Genomic DNA, 22,419 nt, shown 5'->3' on the forward strand with positions numbered 1-22,419 from the left:
CGTGAATGCTTGAATCGCTACGAAACTCGTTCCATCCTGCGTCGATGACGTCACACGTTTGCTTGAATCGCTACGAAACTCGTTCCATCCTGCGTCGATGACGTCACACGTTTCCCCCACTCCTGTTTGAACCAAAAATTGCAGAAAGTTTAGCTCCATAAGAAAATACATGGGATTTTGCGCCAGAAGTCTCTTTGTTACACTACTGCAATGATTGTTACAACAAATTCGAATCAAAGAAAGATTGATACAAACGACGTTGATATCATCATATTCAATAATCAACTCACAATTATAAATGCAGCTCCGTGTCACGAACCCCGTCGATAAAAGTATGGACGCTAATCCAGTGGGTAAAGTTATCTGGTGCTTCTAGGTAGGAGTCTTACCGATCTTTCGACTTAAGCCCCAAACTCCTGCATGGATGGACCTTGAGTTCTAATCTTCAGTTGAGCTCGGTATACTTGTTGAAGGTGATCACTACCATACCTGCCTTCCAAAGCTGATACAACTGCTTCATAATCCTTCTGCCTATTGACCGGAATATTTTGCAGAATTTTGAAGGACATTCCTCGTACTGCCAGTATGAGAGCTGCTACTTTCTCCCCATTTTTCCATCTATTATTTTCCTCAGCAGCCTCAAATTATCTTCACTATGATTTCCTACTACATACTAAAGGCTACGTCCATCAAATCTTGTAATATTACTCCAACTGAAACTAAGTCATAATGAAGAAAAGAGAATTAAAACTTTCTATGTTTTTCACCACTTTTATTTGTAACTAACGTTACTACTGTTTCATAATATACGATTGTTACGAAAGCAATGAGATTTCTACAACTGAAATCATAAGGAAGAAATTGAATAGTACAGGCCATAACGTGAGCTGCTGTGACAAAACTCTTCAGAATTGGATAAAGAATCTAGGATTTACATTTAGAATAATGAACAAACTTCAAGCAGTTATGAAAAGCAGAAAAATAGTGGAATTGCTTAGAACAAATAACTAAATATAGACAAGAACCACGGCAAATTTTTCTATTTGGACGAAACTTGGTATGACATTCACGACACAGTTACGAAAGGGTGGACTGATGGTTCGAGAATGTGTCCGCCTAATATGCCTGCAAACAAAGGATCGCGACTAATCATTGTGCATTGCGGAGGAAGTAAAGGATGGGTTCCGAATTCTTTGAAATTATGTGGAAAAAACTGGAAGATCTCAATTTTGACTATCATAAGAACATGGCAGCTAATATTTTTGATGAATGGTTTGAAAACACATCGATCCCAAATTTGGATGCGAATAGTATGATGTTTCTTGACAACACTTCCTATCATTCGCGACAGCTCATCAAAGTACCGAATAAAAATTCGACGAAAGATGGAATACAAAATTGTTTAATGGATAACAATTTGTATTTTGGATATTACTACATCAAAAACCAACTACTTGGAGTTTTACAGACAAAAACATTTGAAAAAGTGTATGCCCTTGAGAGTATGTCTGAAAAGTATGGACACACCATACTGAAACTTCCTTCCTATTTTTGTGTTTTCAATTCCATCGAGTTGATTTGGGAAAAATTGAAACAAAGCATCAGGCGTAAAAATAATTCTCCAAGATTTGAAGAAGGTAATAGTTAATTAAAGAAGAAGTATCTTATATTACCGAAGAAGACTGGCAGATAAGGGTTGAAAAAGTAATATAGTTGACAAAGACTATATAGAGATGGAACACTTATCTTTGTCTAAGGATTTAAAATCGGTTAACCACAATGTAAAAAGCATTGGATGGAGGTTGCCAGAGCCATCTATACTTTTTTTACTAGAAATTCTGAAATTGTATCCTGTAATGTGGTGCCTTCATCGGAAGAAAAGCAAAACTTTCATTGAAGAAAGTGCAAAAAAAAATTATGAATGAAATAATGTTGACCTGAATTAAAGTCGAGATACCTATAGTTTGCATTCAGATGTTTGAAATATCAGATTTACTGAAAAATAATAACCAAGTATAGATATTGAGGTATATCGTTTCAAGGCAATTCCACTTATCCAATTATCTTGAAATTTGGCAGGGATTCATATCACTCGATTGACAATGCATTAACGACATTTACAATAGAAGAAACATAGAGGTTGACTTTGGTGAATTGAAAGATTTTTATCAATATTCATGATAGATGAAGAGTTTTGTAATTTAATTTCAATTCTATTAAAATTGGTATTTTGAAGTCGAAGATTAGATTCAAGATGGCGGATAAGCTAGATGATTCATGATCTGATTCCATTTAAAATTGGTATGCAGGTGCTTTTTGGGCCATGATTTTCCATTACCTTTTTATTGACTCGCTTTCTTGTCTGTTTGTTTTGGACAAATCTTGTGAAGTGAAATTTGTTCAACTTCTTGTTGCAATTTGGCAGATGTTCATAATTTCCGTGACAATGCATTATGAAATTTTTGTTACAGAAAAAGAAAACAAAATGTACCTGAAATATGATTATGTTCTGATTCTATTGAAAATTGGTTTGTGGGGGTTTTTGGAGCCAGATATTATGAATTAATAGTCAAGATGGCGACTCCAAGATGACTACCAGTTTAGTGATTTTGATCCGATTCGTTTGAAAACTGATATGTGGGGGTTTTAGGGATCCGGGATTGTGAATTTTTAAAGACAATTCTCAAGTTCAAGATAGCGGACGAGTTTTGTGATTATGGTTAGATTCGATTCAAAATTGGTATGTGGGGAATAAAGACGTCGGAGATTAGGAATCTTTTGTAAAAATAGAATTAAATAGGAATTCAATGACATTTTTGGTTTTTGCCAACCCCAAAATCTCGGGCTGCGACCGCGCCTGTTCAAAAGATATACTCACCAGACAGCATTCGTAACATATTTATGATGCAGAATGGCATTTCACTATACACAGACTTCCATTATATTTTTGTTTATGAAAATATATTTCTCCATTCAATCAGTCATCTCAATGAAAATAAATCTTTACTTTCAGACTTTTCCAAATTTTGTATGATTTCTATTCCTGAATTTTCAATAGGTATTCAATATGCATGCCCTCCAAAAAAATATTCCCAATTGAAATTAAAAGATTATTGTGGAATTAGAAATTTTCCATCATAGAGTTTTTCTAATTAAAAAAAAATATTATATGGTCTGTGTGTGTGTCTGTGTCAAAACAAAAAAAATGACAGAATCAATGAAACCATATGAAAATATTTTTCTGTTTGTTTGTATGAAAACGAAATAATAATGATATAATTCTTATAAGATATTTTATTCACCTTCAAAAAATTTTTATAGAAAACATATGTTACAATAGTCACACAACAGTTTTTTGTTTAGGTACGTCACAATATCGTAGAGAGTATTCTAAAACTGAAAATATATAAGAATAAAGAAAAAAATTGTAAGTGTATCAAAAATTAGATATTTACATATATAAACTAGTCACACTTATACATATATAAACAGTTTCAACTTTAGAGGCACACAGATGGAAAACACAGAAACATTAATCACAAGATCTGTAGTCCACACTCTTAACAAACAAAAAATAAGTATTAAGACCCATGATTGAAGAAACATTTCATTTATATCATATAGTGGATTCAGTAGCAATGATTGTTTTAGTTGGTATTTGATTACTATAACTAATTTATGTTAAAATACTAAGTTTTTCATTTTTTGTCCCTGCCCTTGTTTTTATTCTACTTAAAATATCTTTACAGTATTTGAAAACTTGTGTACGTAACAACAGATCAACAATATATTTTCAGTGTTCTTTATATTTTTCTTGTGCCTCAAATCAATCAGGAAGATACTTAAAAAGTTGTTTATTTGCTTTGTCTCTAATATTGCTGATTATGTTTTTGGCACAGTATTTTTTGATATACTGGTTATAACATAGCATTGTCTTAGGTGAATTGCCTCATAAAATTTGAGGGCGTTTTCAAACCATTTGAGTTTTGAATATTATAATTTCTGTAAAAAGTCAATAACTCATCATCATCTGCAAATCTTCCTCGCTTTGTAAAATAACTCTTCATTCACGACATTTAAATCGGTCTAAACATTTTTTTACTAAGTAACCAGCAAGGTATACTACTGCGCAGGATTCCACTGTTGCAGAAAAATAATCTATTGTATCTGCAGGTGCATTTGATGTTTCTGATGCTTTACTTGAATTTGAAGACTCCTCCTCCCCCTCGGTGGTCTCTAGAGCAATGTCCTCTACTGTATTAAAAATGTTTTCATCCTCATCCAATGATCCTGGCAACCGTTTGCGTTGAAGAAATCGTGGGTCGAAATGTCTGCTGCATAAAAAATTTGTTACTTAGTGATGTTGGGCTTAGACCAGGCAATGTGATGTTGCCTGAAAAAGAAAAAATACTAATTGGTAACTCGATAAAACAAATTGTCAAAGTTTTCATTTTCACAAAATTTTATTTAGTTTCACCTATATCGGTAGCTGACTGTGTGTCTGTAATCAAATCTTGCAAGTTAAATTTGACATACTTTTAATCATCGGATTGATTTGAAATTTGGTAAGTGTAGATGATTCCGATTAAAATGCATTATGCAATTTTTGTTAGAAAAAAACAAAAAAAATGGCGGCTCCATTATGGCGGACAACTTTTGTGAATATAGTCCAATTCTATTCAAAATTGGTATCTGGGGGGTTTTTAGGGTCGGAGATGTTTTGTTTAGTTTTACTTGTTTCGGTGTCTGACTGAGTCCACACACTCCACCTTGTGTGACTTTTATTATAAATATCCGTCATTTCGTGTTTTTTCTTTAATACATTTTAGAGTAGTAAAAAGTTATTTTCAAAATTCGATATTTCGAAAACGGTTGAATTTAGGAAATTATGTGCTATATCAATTTTGTTCAGAATTTTAATCAGAATGAAACTTCATTTCTTCAATATTTTTTGACTTATCCTGTTAACCTAATTTTTATTCAGTGTGGTAGATTTGGAAAAACCCTAAAACTTCTGTATTCTAATATTTTCGGCTACCTATCTTACTTTAAGAGATAATCGACTGTTTCCATACATATCAGCGACTCTTCATAAAAAAATTGATGCAACAGTCATTGATAATCATTAACTGATAATTATTATTTTTCAATATTCAGCAAAGTGGTGGTGGTGGTGACAGGCGTGGTTAAAGAACTTGAGCAAGGCAATCAAATTACCCCAAAGCTTTGCGATCTAACCATAACTGTGCCTTACATGAAATACTGTTGAAAAAATTAGAGATCACAGGTATTTCAATTCATTAGATAAGAATTTATCTGACAAACTGCCAACAACTAGTAGGTAATGTTCATGGTACTCTGTCAAACTCCCAAACTGCCAAAAACAGCTTTCCAAAAGGGTCTGTTTTGGTGGTCCAATTAGATAAGGGTGACAAGAAGAACCATATTATTATATCATTATTCGTTTGCAAAACTTTTACATGAAGATAGTTGTTGATTTTTTTGTAATATCAATATAAGAGTAGGACTCTTGCAAAATAATAGATCCATTGGAAGTTACTTTACATCAACATATTTTGAAATTGATATAATTTGGGAACTGTTGAGGTTTCTTACCTGAATGGATTATTCATTGTTTACATCTTGTGGGATCTTTGACTGGAAAACGGAAAAAACTCAAACTATGGTCATTTCTAGTTGAAAGTCCACATTTGTTGTAGGCACATTTATTGCCAGATATCTGGATATGAAGATAAAATTGTAAAAGAAACAAAAGGCTAACAACTCAATTAGGTAAATTTGCTGGTAAAAATAATCTCATTAATCATACAATCTTCCGCAGTTAGCACACATTCATGACATATTTTGGAATATAAAAGTATTTTTCGCAAAATGAACAACACCAACTTGAAAATTAGGTCACTTAGTTTACAAGGGTACTAGCCAAAGGTCAAATACCTATTCTCCAAAGTTGCTGCGACATAACCTAATGCACCCAATTTCATTTGATGAATAATTCATTTTGGAAATACATTTGAAGGGATCTAATAACATGAAATTTTAAATATAATTATTGAATATATTTTTACGTTTTTTTGATGTTCCGCCACAATTCACTCACAATTATTATCTTATAAAAGTACAAATAACACAAACTAATAACTACTAAAAGCACTAATAACTCAAACTGATTACGAAGAAAACAATAAAACCAGATCAGAATCACAAAAATTCACTACTAATAACTTCTTATATGCCTATAAATGGATGGCTGAGCACGAAACGAAGACAAAGCCTGTGAGAAACATAAAAATAATCATTTACAACTTTTTACTACGACACTTTCCATCCCAATCTTTTATCTCTTTTATGGAGACCACGGTATTCGCGCTATCTACTTTTCATTTCCATCGTCCTCCAATGATAACTCCATGAGGTCGACTGACTATAAATCTTTAGACAATGCTATGCTGTTCAGTTTTCACTTCGACAGGCTTTTAATAAACTGGCGAATGCCTATGTAGTTGAGATTTTGGCGAATACGCCACGAAAATTGGCGGCTTTGCTGAAGTACTGTTTTGTGTGAAAACATTTTTTTGGCTCTTCACTTCCTCAACTTTATAGTGAAAAATATGGGAAACTTTAGAAGAAATGTAAAAAAACAACTGAGTTCAAAATAAACTCTTTGCAAAGATATGCAGATTGTTTTGTTGTATGAAATGTCTGCTATAATTGTCTTCCAAAATAGTAGAACTGAATGAAAAGTAAACTGATAGATGCAAAACTCAAACGAGGCTCCGTGAACACGTCTATTTGGTTAAAAAATCTACAATGTATGAACATCTTCAAGAATCAAAACACAAGATAAGTCAAAATCACGCACATATGTAATAAAAGGAAAAAATGAATTTGTTGGGAGTCATGGAAATTAATAAATCAATTATAAACCAGAAATATATATTCCTAAACGAGCAACACGATGTATGTAAGTCTCCACTCTTGAATTTATAAGTTTAACAACCCTTATAATCTTCAGTGTTGAATTTTAATGTTGGCACTCTGGTTCGTTCAACTACCTGTCCTTCCATCTCACCTAAAAACTCCCGTACAGGCATTGCAACTCTATGTCTTATTATTACTCTGAGGAACTACGGTATTCCTGATTCTTCTTCTTCCTCTTCCTTCTTCTTCTTCTTCTTCTTCCTAATTTTGGTCCCAGCTTGAAGATTTGACGCTATTATGACCAGTACTCTTTTTATTCTAGAGATAACTACAATAAAAACTTTGTCCTGGGGATTACAGGAGTCTTGTTTTACATAATATTTTACTCATTTTTTTTTCTCTTCTTAATTTATTTTTATTCCGTATTTTTCCATCTATCGTCTTCTTCATAAAAGATCAATTGGTTCGATCCTACTCCCACATGGACATCCGATCCACCACGGCCTCCAACCGGCGTGAATGGGAGTCGGTATTATTTATTTATTTCACTTTAGCAATTTCTTGTGATAATCGGTACTATTTGTTTAAAAACACTCAAACTTAACACTATTTTCGATTTAATATTGATGCTGGCACGTTATATAACGGTGGACATTCACAACAAGAAATGAGTTCCAGCTCCAACAATAGCGTCCGCATACCTTCTTTGTGGACGGTCGCTATCGACACGTCCATCCACCACCATATCAGAAACGGAACTGTTCTTAATTCTTCATAAGAGGTTTGTTCTGGTTCTGTTTAAAATCTGTTTTTCCGTTAACCAGCTGTCGCACCCCTACGAACGACAAGCGTCAGAAGTCGATTCTTATGACGAGAAAATACTATTGATCATGACTATTTTGTTATGTAGCGTATCCTTGTAGTCAGTTCAAATGTTATCTAACCTCAATCATCAATTATTCGAATCAAATAAATTAAAATAAACATTCTAGAAAATTGCCCAAATTTCCGTATGAATGCGCATGAGCAACGGGAACAGTTCTCCAACAGTTCAGCCTCGAGAGCAAGAACGATTCTGGACGGTTCAAGATTGTTAGGATCTTTTTTGGGAAAGAAAGTTTTTGGCTTTCTACTACTCCATCTTGATACAAAAAAAAAGGATGAGGGAATCTTCCAAAGAAAGGAAGGAAGTAATCAATTTGAAAATAAGTAACTCTATACATGGATGTGTAGATCATGCAAAGAAGTAACTTTCAGACACAAACTGAAAGAAAGTCCTCCAGAAACAGCTACTTTCATATAAATATTGAATTACACGAAAGAAAAAAATTCTTTCGAAACAAATACTTCTATATGAACACTGAATTATACAGAAGATACTTCTCTCTACTCAGTTTGTATTTCAAACATTCGTTGTGGAATAAAAATCAGATATCATTCACATGAGTTCTACTTTGAATGAATGGTAACAAATTGCACTTACATGGTGCATCCTTTTTTTTATCGAAATGGAGTAGTAGAATGCCAAAAACTTTCTTTCCCAAAAATTAATCACTCTTAAATATATAACCCCTTCAATTCAAATAAGATTCCTCTTGGCTGGGATTAAATTAAATAGGTGAATGGATGTCATTACGATGTCATCGATGACATAAGCAGATAAGCAGATTCCGTGACATTCAAAATCGTAATTCATGATTGAATTGTGTGTATTTTCTATAATGTTATCCAATTTGGTACTGAAGAGCCTTAGGGCAAGTGTCTTAAGGCGAAACATCGATGTATGCCAGTGAGGATGGCAGTGTTCCATGTAAGTGCAATTTGTTACCATTCATTTAAAGTAGAACTCATGTGAATGATATCTGATTTTTATTCCACAACGAATGTTTGAAATACAAACTGAGTAGAGAAAAGTATCTTCTGTATAATTCAGTATTCATATAGAAGTATTTGTTTCGAAAGAATTTTTTTCTTTCGTGTAATTCAATGTTCATATGAAAGTAGCTGTTTCAGGAGGACTTTCTTTCAGTTTGTGTCTGAAAGTTACTTCTTTGCATGATCTACACATCCATGTATAGAGTTACTTATTTTCAAATTGATTACTTCCTTCCTTTCTTTGGAAGATTCCCTCATCCTTTTTTTTGTATCAAGATGGAGTAGTAGAAAGCCAAAAACTCTCTTTCCCAAAAATTAATCACTCCTAAAAATATAACCCCTTCCATTCAGTTTAGGATCATTTCGCAGTCGAAACCAGAACAGAGGATTCATCAATCCGAACTCATCCTCAATAAACCAGAATGCTCTATATCAATTGCGCAAGATCCTGACGTCCGAGAACCTGAATTTCGTAGATCCAGAACAAACCTAAGGTTTGTTCTAGGTTCGCTGAAATGACGTTGGTCTAAAGATTCTGCGATCTAGTATTCGAAGTTAATTTTCAGTATCCATTATTCATTTAAAAACACCCTCAATTCATCTATGAAATGGTTACCATACCGACAGGTATTGATTAAACAAAGTTTGTTAGAAACTCAAGTCTGTCGTGTTATTCCAATCTCTTGGGTTTATGTACAAAGATGTCAAGTAATAACTTGAATTTATATAAAGAACTACATAATTCTATAGATAATGATAAAATGTACTGGATACGAAATGATGCAAAGTTGAGGGCGGTAGTAACATCTAAAAGTTATGACGAATTCAGGTTAGTATCTATTAAAGTAGTCGATAATTCTAAAGAAACAATACTTCACTGAACAGGAATCAACTCTGTTTCCATCTACAGCTTCAATCTAATTTGAAAAATGGATTGTTACCGAGCAGTCAGAGCTGTTGAGATAAATGTAGCCATTGCTTATTTACACACTTTATTTTATTTATATGAACTTTATCTAAACAGTGAGAACATTGAATAACTTTTTTCGAGATCAATTGCCCTAACACCAAACTGATATTTTTGCACTCGACGCGCGTTTCGCCAACAAAGTTAGCATCCTCAGGAGAAGAAAATTGATACCTAGTCTAGTCTGGTTAATCCTTATATACTAAAATTTGTTACCTGAGATTGTATACCTGAAGTCAAATATGGAATTTCTCGGTAATTAACTACCTGCAAGTTCTTAGTAATTATTCTCTTCCTAACAGAATATTAAAAAGCGGGCTAAACGGGATGGGTCCCTTATCGCCATTCATGCTGATCTTACATTTTGCTATTTCTAGACTCTCACATGCATCGAGTAGCCTGGTGTCATGCACATGCTTAATCAGTTTCAGATTGTTTTCACCAATTCTGTGGTCCTTGTCTAGAGCATGTTGAGCGACACTGGATTTTTCTATCCTTTCGTATTTCATGTGTGCCCAATGTTCCTTGAAGCGGGTTTTAATTGCTCGTCGGCTCTGGCCGATGTATTTGCTGTTGCAATCTTGACAACTGATTTCGTAAATCCCCGACCTTTCTGTGTTTTCTAGTCTATCTTTTGGATTACCAACCAGACTAGACTAGGTATCAATTTTCTTCTCCTGAGGATGCTAACTTTGTTGGCGAAACGCGCATCGAGTGCAAAAATATCAGTTTGGTGTTAGGGCAATTGATCTCGAAAAAAGTTATTCAACTTTCACACCAAAGGTTCCAATGTCATCGTTACTCATCGTCATTAGTGAGAACATTCTTCATTGAACTAAAAAAATACAATAGTATTCAACTAGGTTCTAAAGTTAGTCTAGGACGAATACATGTTTGTAAAAACTAAACAAATTAACACTCTACGTGATTTATACAGGAACATTGTAGCAGCAGCACATCTTTACCCATTGTCAAAGAGAGAGCTGATGGAAAAGAAAAACATTGGTTGGAACAAATTAAGCAACAATTGAAATAATATTGTTTATTAAAAACATTTTATTGGAAAGTCAAAATAAATATTTTATAAAAATATATATTTGTAATATATCACCAGGTATTATTTGTATCATGAGACTGAATAAAAAAAATATTTCTTGAATCTAGAAATATTTAAACGAAACTATAACAGTACAGAATATCAAATGAAATAGAAAAAATAAAATATTCAAAGAAATCAATTTCTGTTTTCAATATCGAATGAAAATGCCACTTCTCAAATCGTGAATCAGATTTTTCAGGTAGTTATTGTTTTTTTATGTGACGGGAAAAAGTTTGACATTTTATCTCTGATGACATGTAGCAAAATGTCACTTTTCATGAAATTACTTTTTTACCCGGGAAATCGTCGTTTTTCCCGTCACAGAAAAAAATTGTGAATTATACACGGGAAAAATATTAGATTTTAGCTCTTGGATTTTTATCTCTCTCCGCTTCGCGTAGGGAGACAACACAACCTCGAGCTAAAATCTAATACTTTTTTCCCTTGTATAATAAACAACTATTATTTAACGGAATTATTTTACCAACACCCCAGAAACAAAAGAAAAAAGTAAATAAAACAATTAACAATGCAAACATTAGTGGAATAAAAGGCTAGTTCCTAAATTCATCAATAAGTCTACCGATGACTTCGACGGATTCACCTATTGGTTCTTTTGAAACGTTAGCGCGTTTTTATTGGTTGAAGCAATACATCAGAAATATTCCGTCGAACTTAATAACTCCCTTCAACAAATACATGACGTCATTGGAGGAATACAGATTTGTATGTTCCGTGAACAATTCATCACAGGTGTTTTCTGACGTTTAATCGTATTCAAATATGTATTCAAAAACGATTCGTAGTGATGTCTGAATGGAATGATTCAATTCGTGTCAGATGTTAAATTCGAAAATAAAAACAAACTATTCAGTTTTCTCTAACTGCAATTAGAATCGGATATGTGCATACAACAAATTCCCAGCTTTATTTTGTACATCCTCACAATGTATTTCATGAAAAGTGTTCAGCACTTTATATAAGCTATAACGATCAAAATGAAACAGAAACTGACAACTGACGTAACGTAACGTCAAATTTCGTCATGAATTTATTTCAAATCATACCTGTGTGACGTTATCGTTTCAACGCTAGAATGAATGTATTTGAATCACAGACGAATACGTATTGAATACATGAATGCCAGAAAACGCCTTAAATTTTACATGTTCAACATGACAAAACTGTACTCCAGGGCAGTTAACAAACATTACACATGATAATACGGATTGGTCGTGACGTCACTTTCACATATATTACACCTGCGGAACACAACGTCTTGGCCTTTGCCTCTCAGCACCATGTGACAAATCAAATCTTACAATTTTCACAATGGAAATATGCAACATGTAAAACATCGTGACGTTGTACCTGACGTGAAGTGTATGTGTGACGTAAATGCCAAGCCGTCAATCTCTTCATCTTTTTTTAGTTGTTAGAGTTAATTTTCTCTCTTCAATAGTCATTTCATATTATAACGTCTCTGTTAACGAATCGTTTTTGGACATTTTATGACAATTTTCCCTATTTACATATGACTTATTCAATGTTGATAATGTTTAAAATCTTTTCATAGGTTTGAATTTCGAAGAGTATTCATATCTATTTGTGGGCTTCCCATTTATAATCTCAACATTCGCGAGTACCAATCATTATTGTTATTATTTGTATATTTCATTATACCATTGAATTCTTGAAGCCAATGAATTGCTGTCATACCCTAGTTTTTCCTCACATTTTTCTACTTGAAAAACTGTTTTATTTTAAACTATGTCTCTCGTTCGGGAGATCTTTTGGTTTTTTTAATACCCTTTACCTTTACGTGGTTATCCAAACCAGTCCGGCCTGGATACCGGCGTGAATAGAGAAGGCCCTCACTTCACATTTGTTGAAATTTCCACGTAGAGATTACTTTCACTCGATGGACGATCACAACACAAAAAGAAATCCTGTCATTTCACATGGCATACAGGTGCCTCCTTTGCGGGTGGACGTTATAGGCACGTTCCGTCCAATACGGTAGTGGAAGGACGTGCCGTAGTAGTGGCACTACTATACGGCCACCACGAAACTCCGGTACATGTATGTTTGAGAGTTCATAATAAATTTGGTATCAAGTGCATATTATATTATAACATTATAATATAAAATGCCTTTTTCAAGTGAAACATAGTCCATTATTTGAAAAATAAAATTTTGTTCAGCGCAAGGCCAAGCGTACTTTTATTATTGCTAAAATTCCATTCACAGAATATATTATTCTGTGTCCCATTCAGCATCCCCATCAGCATTCCCATTCAGCAGAAATCTATCAAATGATATCTAGACGATAGATTGCTATTGAATATTAGAACTCGCTTAGAGTTATGTTGCTATATGAAAGAAAGTTCTTTACATTTTTGTTTTGACAGTTCTTCCTTCTTTTCATACTGAAAGTGTTTTAAAAAATCTCTTGTAATATTTGAAACCTGGCATACATTTTTCAAGCAAATTTATGTTAAAATGGGGAACATATGTTGAGCGTTGATGTTTTCCGCTAACCACAACACATACCACGAAACCACCCTCAAAGGTTAAATTTGGATTTTGTGCTCTTGGCTATGAACACAGAACAGTACAAGAATTGTACGCCATATTTGATCCTCGTGTGGTGAAAGTTGTCAGAAAATGTGTATTTTACAATATTATATTTGTATTTTCCTATAATTTTTCAATCCTTAGTGCAATTATGGAGAAGGACCGAAACAACAGTGTTAGTTATAATTCGTCACCTACTAACGATGAAGATGAAGAAAAGGTATGACAAAATGCGTTCTTTAGTACAAGTTCGCGCCTTCTCATTACTATTAATAGATTGTTTGGGACAATTTTTCCAATTCTAAGTTTTGATATTTAAATCAACCTTTTTCTCCAGATATTTAAGAATGTTTTGCAAGTATTTTCCTCAAAAAAGGTATAGCTAGTAATTGTAACCTAAATTCTGAACCACAAAATACTTATGTTGGTTATAAATACCCAGCAGTCCTTGAATCTCTTGTTGATTTATTATTTTGTTTCAGTCAATTGTTGGTAAATTTAAATCGATTATCAGCAGTACACCTTTGTCCAAATGGTTTCGTAAACGAGAAGATAATAATCAATCCACAATCAGGAGACGTGATGAAGATGAAGATGAGGAAATTCGTCAAATGCAACCACCCTCCAAGAGGGTCAAACTACCTGTTGATGCAGAGCAAACAAACAGTGTGATATTCAATACCTTAGACACAAGCACATCAATTGATGTCAGTGCATCAAATAAAACGATTAATCATTTTCCAGAGCCAGTGGCCGGCCCATCTGGTGTAAAGTTTCAAAAATTACTCAGTAGTGCAACCTCAGTTTCTACAAATAGTGTGAAAAATACTTTTAGTAATCGCGAGTTTTTGAACGGACATAATTCGGACAGTGAAGAATCTACTAGTGGATATTCCTCAGTAGTTAGAATCGGTAGCAAAGAACAGGTCTGCCAAAGTCAAGACAGTTCCAAACAAACTTCACCATTGCAGAACAAACCTAACAATACCAGGTCTCTATTCCAAAGCCCAAGTGAGTCTAAATTCACTTTAAGTTAGCATCCTACTCAACTGATTACAATGAGTACTAATGCAGTTTTAAAACAAACAAAAATACATTACAACCCTAAGATGGGAGGAGAAGCTGGCCATTTTTTTTTTCATAGATAAGTCATTCCAAAAACAAGCTCTTTTCCCAATCTCTTGAATACGCCAAGTTGGTTGGTGAAACACCCAGCAAAACGCATATTGTATTTCTGGTAATCAGAGAAAATGCCTGTTTTTGGATTTATTCTATGCCAGAAGTTCCAGTTTCACTTTTATTAGAAAAGTCATTATTAACGTTTTTCTTGCTAAAAACACCATTATCCATGCAAAAATTGTGTACAGAGTGTACGAAAGTTGAAAATTCAAATTTAATGTAAGAGTATAGTACCTTCTTCTTTTTAATTTTTTTCATTAAATTGAATTAAACTGAATATTTTAAGTATCAGTAAGATTATGGACAAAAATAAGATAGTTGCACAAGAATCACTATCAACTGTTTTAAATACTACTGAAATAATACCTTTTTGGAAAAATTAATTCAATAAATGAGTCTGTGCTCCAGGTGGAGGTTTTTTTATTGTTTATATAACTGATCTAAATGAGCTCATTGATGTCTGTATCATGAAATAGTTCTTCGGTACTTTATAATGTTCTTCATCAATTTCGTTGTATTAGAACAAGGGTCTCCAAACTTTGAAGCCTTCGGGCCATAATGATTTTTTCAGTTTGTTCCAAGGGCCAATTTCTGCCCTTAACTATGTTTCTAGACTACGATAGTCGCAAAGTGCGTGACCTAAGCAAACTTACGCTTTTTTGCATTTCAATTATTATTGTGTATTGTGACACTTAACGACATCTAGTGGCGAGTAGTGGTACTATGTACTATCTTTTTCAGCTACCCGCTAGGTGGCATTAGGCGTAATTAAATATTTGGAATTAGCTAGTGTATTCCGATCACCTCGAGATGGCAGTAATAATTGCATATAAAAAGGCTAGCGGCGCAACTACGAGTTAGTCTACGTAAGAAAGGCAAAGGAAGCGAAACTGTCTATTGTGAAATAAAGTGACACGCGTCAATAAAAGTATTTTGATTTGACTTATTGTTTTTATGTGTGATTTGTTAGTATGGAAAAGGAGCGAAAAATCGGCAGTGAATGCAGAACGTTCTAAGAAAAATGGAACTTTCATTATTTTGTGATTGAGTCCAGTAATAAGGCGCTATGTTTAATTTGTAATGAACCATAGCTGTTCTCAAAGACTATAACATTAAACGACACTATGAATCGAAACATCGTCAAAGTTACTCCAAGTATACAGGAAGTTTGCGGAAGGAAAATTTGAAGCTTTGAAACGCGGACTCAAATCGCAGCAATCTTTGTTTACCAAAGCGAATACTGAACAAGAGTCTGCAACTTGCGCCAGCTTTCGTGTGGCTCTTGAAATCGGAAAACGTGGCAAACCATTCACCGATGGAGAAATGATAAAAGAATGCTTGATTGCAGTAGTCAAAGAAATATGCCCCAAAAAGGTAAATTTATTTAAAAGTGTCAGTTTGTCAGCAAACACCGTTGCTCGGAGGGTGCAAGACATCGCAGAAAATATATCATCTCAACTGGCTGACAAAAATGGACATCATGAGTGGTTTTCCTCAGCATTGGATGAGTCAACGGATGTGTCAGATACTGCTCAGGTGTTGATTTTTATTCGCGGAGTAGATGAAAGCTATGAAGTGTATGAAGAACTTCTTGATATTGATAGTATTCACGGAACGACAACTTGGGCAGATATTTTTAAGGGAGTTGAATATGTCATTAATAAAAAGAACCTTCGATGGAGAAATTTGAAATCTATAATAACTGATGGAGGCAAAAATATGTATGGTAAAAATAAAAGGAGTGGTTGCACTTGTGTCAAAGGCTGTAGAAAATGATGGTGGTCAAAACCATTAGTCTTACATTGTATCGTTCATCAACAGTCCTTGTGTGGAAAATGTTTGGATATGTCTGAAGTTCTAAAACCAGTCATATCAGTTGTTAACTTCATCAGATCCACTGGCCTGAATCACCGACAATTCCGCGAGTTCATTCAACAGATTGGAGAAAATGATTTACCATACCATACTGCCTTACTCTGGCTTGGCTTAGTTGCGGAAAAGTCCTTAGGCGCTTTTTTGAACTTCGAGCAGAGATCGATTTTTTTTTAAATGAGAAGCAGCGCCCTTTTGCCGATTTAGAAAAAATTGAATGGATGTGGAAGTTCGCCTTCTATGTCGATTTGACAAATCATATGAACGAACTGAATTTGAGATTGCAAGGAGAAAATCATCTTCTCCCTGATTTATACACCAATATCAAATCCTTCAGGCAGAAAATAATACTATTTCAATCGCAAATACGTAAAAAATGTTTCACACATTTTGAAACATGTGAAATATTCAGCCACACTACAGAGACTGAATTTCCCGTCAATTTTGCAATCAAAACCTTGAGTGCTTTGAAGATAAATTTTGATACTCGTTTTTCAGATTTTGATGTCATTGCGAATGAAATTAAGCTTTTTCAAAATCCTTTTGATTCTGACATTGAAACCCTGGCTCCGGAAGTCCAAATGGAAATTATTGATTTACGGTGCAGTCGTTAAGAACAAATATCAAAATTCATCTTTGTTGGAATTTTATAAGAGTCTTCCACTGGAACGATTTGATAATTCACATAAATTTGCTTGTGGGTTGTTTTCTGTTTTTGGTACTACTTACTTGTGTGAGAAAACGTTTTCCAAGATGAAGTACACAAAGAATGTTTACAGATGTCAATTAACCGATGAGCATCTTAAATCTCTTTTGATAATTGGTACAAGTAAAATTGATCCACAACTACAAAGTATTGTCGGTGGAAAATCACAATTACATAAATCTCATTAGTTGTTTTGTTTTACTGTGATTCATTTCAATTATTTGTTAGTTAATAATATGCTTAAACTTAGATACTTAAGTTAAGTTTTCTTTGTCATCATTTCTGTCTTTAAGTTTTACCTTGCAAGTAAATAAAACCGAGTAATTATCATTCTGTGTTTTCTTCTTCAACTTATCACAGCAATAGTAACAACAATTAGTTAATCATTGGCTGTCACGGGCCAGATTGATGACAGTAAAACATTGGCTGTCGCGGGCCGGATTTGGCCCGCGGGCCGTAGTTTGGAGACCCCTGTATTAGAACAATGATGACTAATGAACAAAGGTCACTATTAACACACCAACTTTCCTTTGACTGATTTTATTGTTCACTACGGTTCTTGTGAAAAATCTCTCCAGATGTTCTGATAGTTTTTCTTAAGTGATATTTAGATAAATCATTATTCATATAAGTACCAAACTACCATAATATACCTCTGTTATAATTTACAGCAATGAACTAAAATAGAACACTGATGAAAATTGTACAATTGCTTTTATTCAGTAACAATTTTGAAATTAATTTTACCATTGCCATTTGATAACAATTTCAAAATGAACTTAAATTCAGAAAAACATCACATCACTCATTATTGTGACTTGAAATTTAAAAGTTTGGATATAACATTGTTAAAAGTGAAGTGCTCTTAAGTAATTTGTGGTATTTACGCAAACTTTTAAAGCATAGTGAATTAATTGTAATGATACTGGTTCTTGCGACATATAAGTAATGAATTCTTGTCAATGTATTGAGCTAGTTGGTTCAGTAATTTGTTGATATAAATTGTATCACTTGAAATAGTTGGGGAAAAACATTCATTGGTGTACTTTCTAATCGTGGACAAAGAACCAAGATTTCATGAAGAATTTTTGATGCCTGTAGTTAACCCCACGGCTATCCATGGTTTAATTTTTATGTTTATAAACAATACATTTGTTTTTCAAGTAACTACATGAATGTAGTCAATGCGGACAAAGAATATTGTGAAGTTTCAGTTTCTTCAACATATTTATAAAATGAATGAATTTAATTTTTTTCAGAGAAAAAAAATATCTATTTGAAATTTATATCTGGCATATTGTATTCACCTAAGACTCGAAAAAATTGTAATTTAATGAGTTTATTAATTCTTTTCAGATACCTCTATGAATCGGTCATTGTTCACTGACAGAACTTTGAGTCCTAACATTAATACATCAATGACTTCGAGGAGACCATCTTTCAATGCATCAACTTTCGGGTCGCCTAATTTCATCGACAACACTATTACAACCGAAAAAATCATCAACTCTCCCTTTTATAACGGACGAACGATATATGGTGGAGCGTCCGCTTATGGCCGTAGATTAGGTAGAAGTGCAAGGGATCTTAGAACGTCTCTGAAAAAGTCTGTACAGATCAAACCCGTCAACAAAACTAATGAGAACGGTAACTTAGTTCTCGGGAAAACAGCAAGAAAGATACTAGATACTTTGGAGCAGTATAGTTCTCCTGTGAATGATGCCAAAAAAATTCCTACCACATCGAAAAGGTTTCGTCCAGATGGTTACCTCAGCCAGCACGTGGGTGCCAGACCTTACATGGTTCGAGGAAAGGATGTTCCTTCGAACAAGGAACTGCAAGTGCCGACAGTTTCTGATCTCTTGAAAATGAAACAAAAAATGAAACTACAGCAAAGTACAGAGGTTGTAAGACAGATTGCTATTTCTTCAAAGTCCAATCTGAATAATACAAGTGGTCAAAGTACAAGCACTACTGAAAAGGATACGTCTGAAACACTCAGTAAAGATTCATCTAAAGATCAAAACCTAGAAACTAATAAGGCCACCAGTGAAAGTCAAGTGAAAACCATCACTCCGAGTCTTCCAGTTACGTCGTTACCTAAATTTAACGTTGCTGTGGCGCCAGAATCAAGCAAAAAGAAATCTGCAACAAAAACTACGAACGGGTTCTCTTTTATCCCCACCCCTTCAATTTCTATGCCTTTTAATTCTCAACCAGTGGTCGAAACAGTAAAGACTGACGTGACTACTAAGAAATCTGACGAATCCACTACAAACATTACAAATAAAAGAAGCTTCAAATTTTCTGACCCTTTGGTAATATCAGAAAACTACAAGTCTATTGTCGCCATAAATAATTTCAAATTCAGTGAACCTCTGTGCAAAATTGCAAAAATAGAGTTGCCTAAATCACTGAATAAAGATAAAACTGAAGAAAAAGTAGTTGAAAACACGTCTGTCTCGAATGGTAATCAATCCTCTGAGTCTCCGAACAAAACCATAGACGTACCTTTGTCAAAGGCACCAGAAAAGAATAACGGTCCGAACAGTTTTGATAAGCAGTTCAAAATGTCTGCCAAGGAATGGGAGTGTAGCATATGCATGATACGTAATAAAGAGCTTGATGCGCAATGTGTCGCTTGTACTGCACCCAAACCATCCCCCAAACCAGTTATAGAAAATGTGAAGACTCTGCCTTCATCATTTGGCAACAAATTCAGCGTGCCAAGCTCGATGTGGGAATGTACAGTTTGCATGGTCCGAAACGAAAAAGATAGAACAAATTGTGTCGCTTGCAAAGAACCAAATACAAAAGTTACACCTGCTATTCCAAAATTCTCCTTTGGAAAACAATTCGAAGCTCCCCCGGGTACTTGGAACTGCCCCACTTGCCTGGTGAAGAACAACGATGATTTGCTGAAATGTGCCGCGTGCGAAACAGCAAAAAAAGAAAATAAAACTTCTGATAACTTGAGCTCGTTGTTTAAAGTCAAAGAGAACGAATGGGAATGCAAAGTTTGCATGGTGAGGAACAAATCTTCAGATATCAAGTGTCAGTGCTGCGAGGCAACCAAGCCAGGAAGCTCTTCTGAAAATTCAACTGAGAAGGACCCTTCCAGTAAGCCTGTGCTGAAATTTAACTTTGGCTTTGATAAAGTTCAAGCAAATACTTTCACTTTCGGGATTCCGGCTGATCCTGCTGTAACTCTGCCCAAACCTGCAGTGGATCCATCAACAGTCTTCGGAGAAAATGCTAAACCAACTGCGCCTGCAGCTAAGTTTTCTTTCGGTATTCCAGCTGAGTCTAAAAAAGAAATGGGCACCAGCGAAGCTGTCAAACCAGCAACTGAGGTAGTACAAGCAATTGTACCAGCAGTCGATCCAAAAGTTGCATCTGAGAATAAACCTAGTAAAGAGACAGTTACTTCGGTTGATGTGAAATTGAGTGAAAATATACCTTCCCCAATTTCTCAAAAAACTATTACTAAAAAGGAAGAAGATAGCACAGTTAAACCAACCACTACTGCAGATCTGAATAGTAGTATTCCGGCTAAACCAATATTTAGTTTTGGTGTGGCACCAACTAATTCTCTAGATAAAGTGGACGCTACAGCTAAAGAGGTGACTAAAAATGCCCCCCCCCTCCAAGCTGTTCAGCTTCGGTGCCAAACCTGCAATCACACAAGCGGCACAAAGCACTAATAACACTACTGTCGTGTCAACGGAAACCAGCAAACCATCGACCACCGTGCCTGCTTTCACTTTTACCGCTAACAAAACCACCGATGCTGCTTCGTCGTTATTTGGATCAACAAAAACACCAGCAGTGAATAATGGGTTCGGATTCTTGAATTCTTCGTTTGGAAATGGAAACAAGGCTAGTGTTGATGCTCCTCCAAAAAACACTGCGGAAACCAAACCGTTTTCTTTTGGAAGTACATCTGCTACTGGTGAACCTGCCAACAAGATGCCGATGTTCAGTTTCGGTCCACAAAAGTCTACCCAGCCTGAACAATCTTCAGGGTTTGCTTTTGGAGCTGCAAAGCCAACTGGGTTTAATTTCACTGTTGGAACTACAGAAACTTCTACCTTCAATGCTCCATCTGGAAACATCTTCAGTGAGCCTGCCACCACAAACAGTGTTAGTTTCAGTTTCGGTTCGACTTCTCAGGCTAACGGTAGTCAAAAGGCGGGTTTCAGTTTTGGATCTACAATGAACAGTACCACCTTGCCACCTGCGGCCTCATCCAGTTTCAATTTTGCTGCAGCTGCTCCAGCGGTATGTTTATAATTGGTTCTTGAAATATCACATCATTTTTTTTTTGTAATTTTTCAGCCAACAGGTGGTTTCAATTTCTCGGAGGCAGCAGCGGGTTTTGGTTCCACTAAACCATCCTTCAATTTCTCTGACGGCTCGGTGACTGCTTTTACGTAAGTATTGACAAAAATTTTTCAAATAATTAAGTTAAAAATGTGAACCAACAAATAAAAATATAAAAAACTCGGACCCCATAACATTGGAAACTGATGGTATAGACATTTGCCATCCGAATACTATTGCAAATCTATTTAGCAAACATTTTAAAATAGCTTGCTTCCAAAATTCATCCATTCATGAAAGAGTGGCTGATGTGTACGCAACTATCTTTCTACAACCAGTAAGTGAAAATAAAAGTTTTTAATATTTCAAGATTTACAACCAACAGCGTGTGGAATTGATTGCATACTACCGATTATACCTTAGTCTGTTGGTTCATATGTAAGCCTGTTGTCATATGTGATTGATAAAATGCTTTGTAGAACCGTCTTTCCAGATCCGAATCAGTATGGCTACAGGAAAGGATTTTCAACAGAACTAGAAATCTATAATGCCACTGAAAATATCGATAAGAAGTTTACTACGGTGGGCTTATATTTTGACCTTTCAAAGGTCCTGATACCATACAAAACTATGGTATCAAAGGAGTATGCAATGATATAATTGCTTCCTATTTGACAAATTGACCCCAGGGCAAGAATCTACGGTGTAGGAAGTTAAGAGAGATGAATATTTTGAGATTTGATTTCAAAATATTAATGGTCTTATATACTGTTTACTCTTTTCGCTAAAACAAGAAACATCTGTGAGATTAACCTCTGTAAGGTATCTGGCATAAATGTCTCGGATATAATTCAATATCCGGCGTGGTATTAGCCGGGA

The 22,419-nt window shown here is 34.7% G+C and overlaps 1 protein-coding gene across 1 annotated transcript; it reads left to right on the top strand.

Moving 5' to 3' along the window:
• Nucleotides 1–13,291: 13,291 nt before the first annotated feature.
• Nucleotides 13,292–21,060, top strand: LOC141482647 (uncharacterized). Its single transcript, XM_074176223.1, has 3 exons — nt 13,292–13,680; nt 13,943–14,471; nt 18,574–21,060. The coding sequence occupies exons 1-3, from the start codon at nt 13,612–13,614 to the stop codon at nt 20,919–20,921; spliced, it is 2,946 nt and encodes a 981-aa protein (XP_074032324.1). The 5' UTR covers nt 13,292–13,611; the 3' UTR covers nt 20,922–21,060.
• Nucleotides 21,061–22,419: the final 1,359 nt, after the last annotated feature.

Source organism: Leptinotarsa decemlineata, unplaced genomic scaffold, assembly GCF_025532065.1.
Source record: "Leptinotarsa decemlineata unplaced genomic scaffold, Ldec_3_MD MMD2_tig00001719_RagTag_RagTag, whole genome shotgun sequence".
NCBI classification, from domain to species: domain Eukaryota; kingdom Metazoa; phylum Arthropoda; class Insecta; order Coleoptera; family Chrysomelidae; genus Leptinotarsa; species Leptinotarsa decemlineata.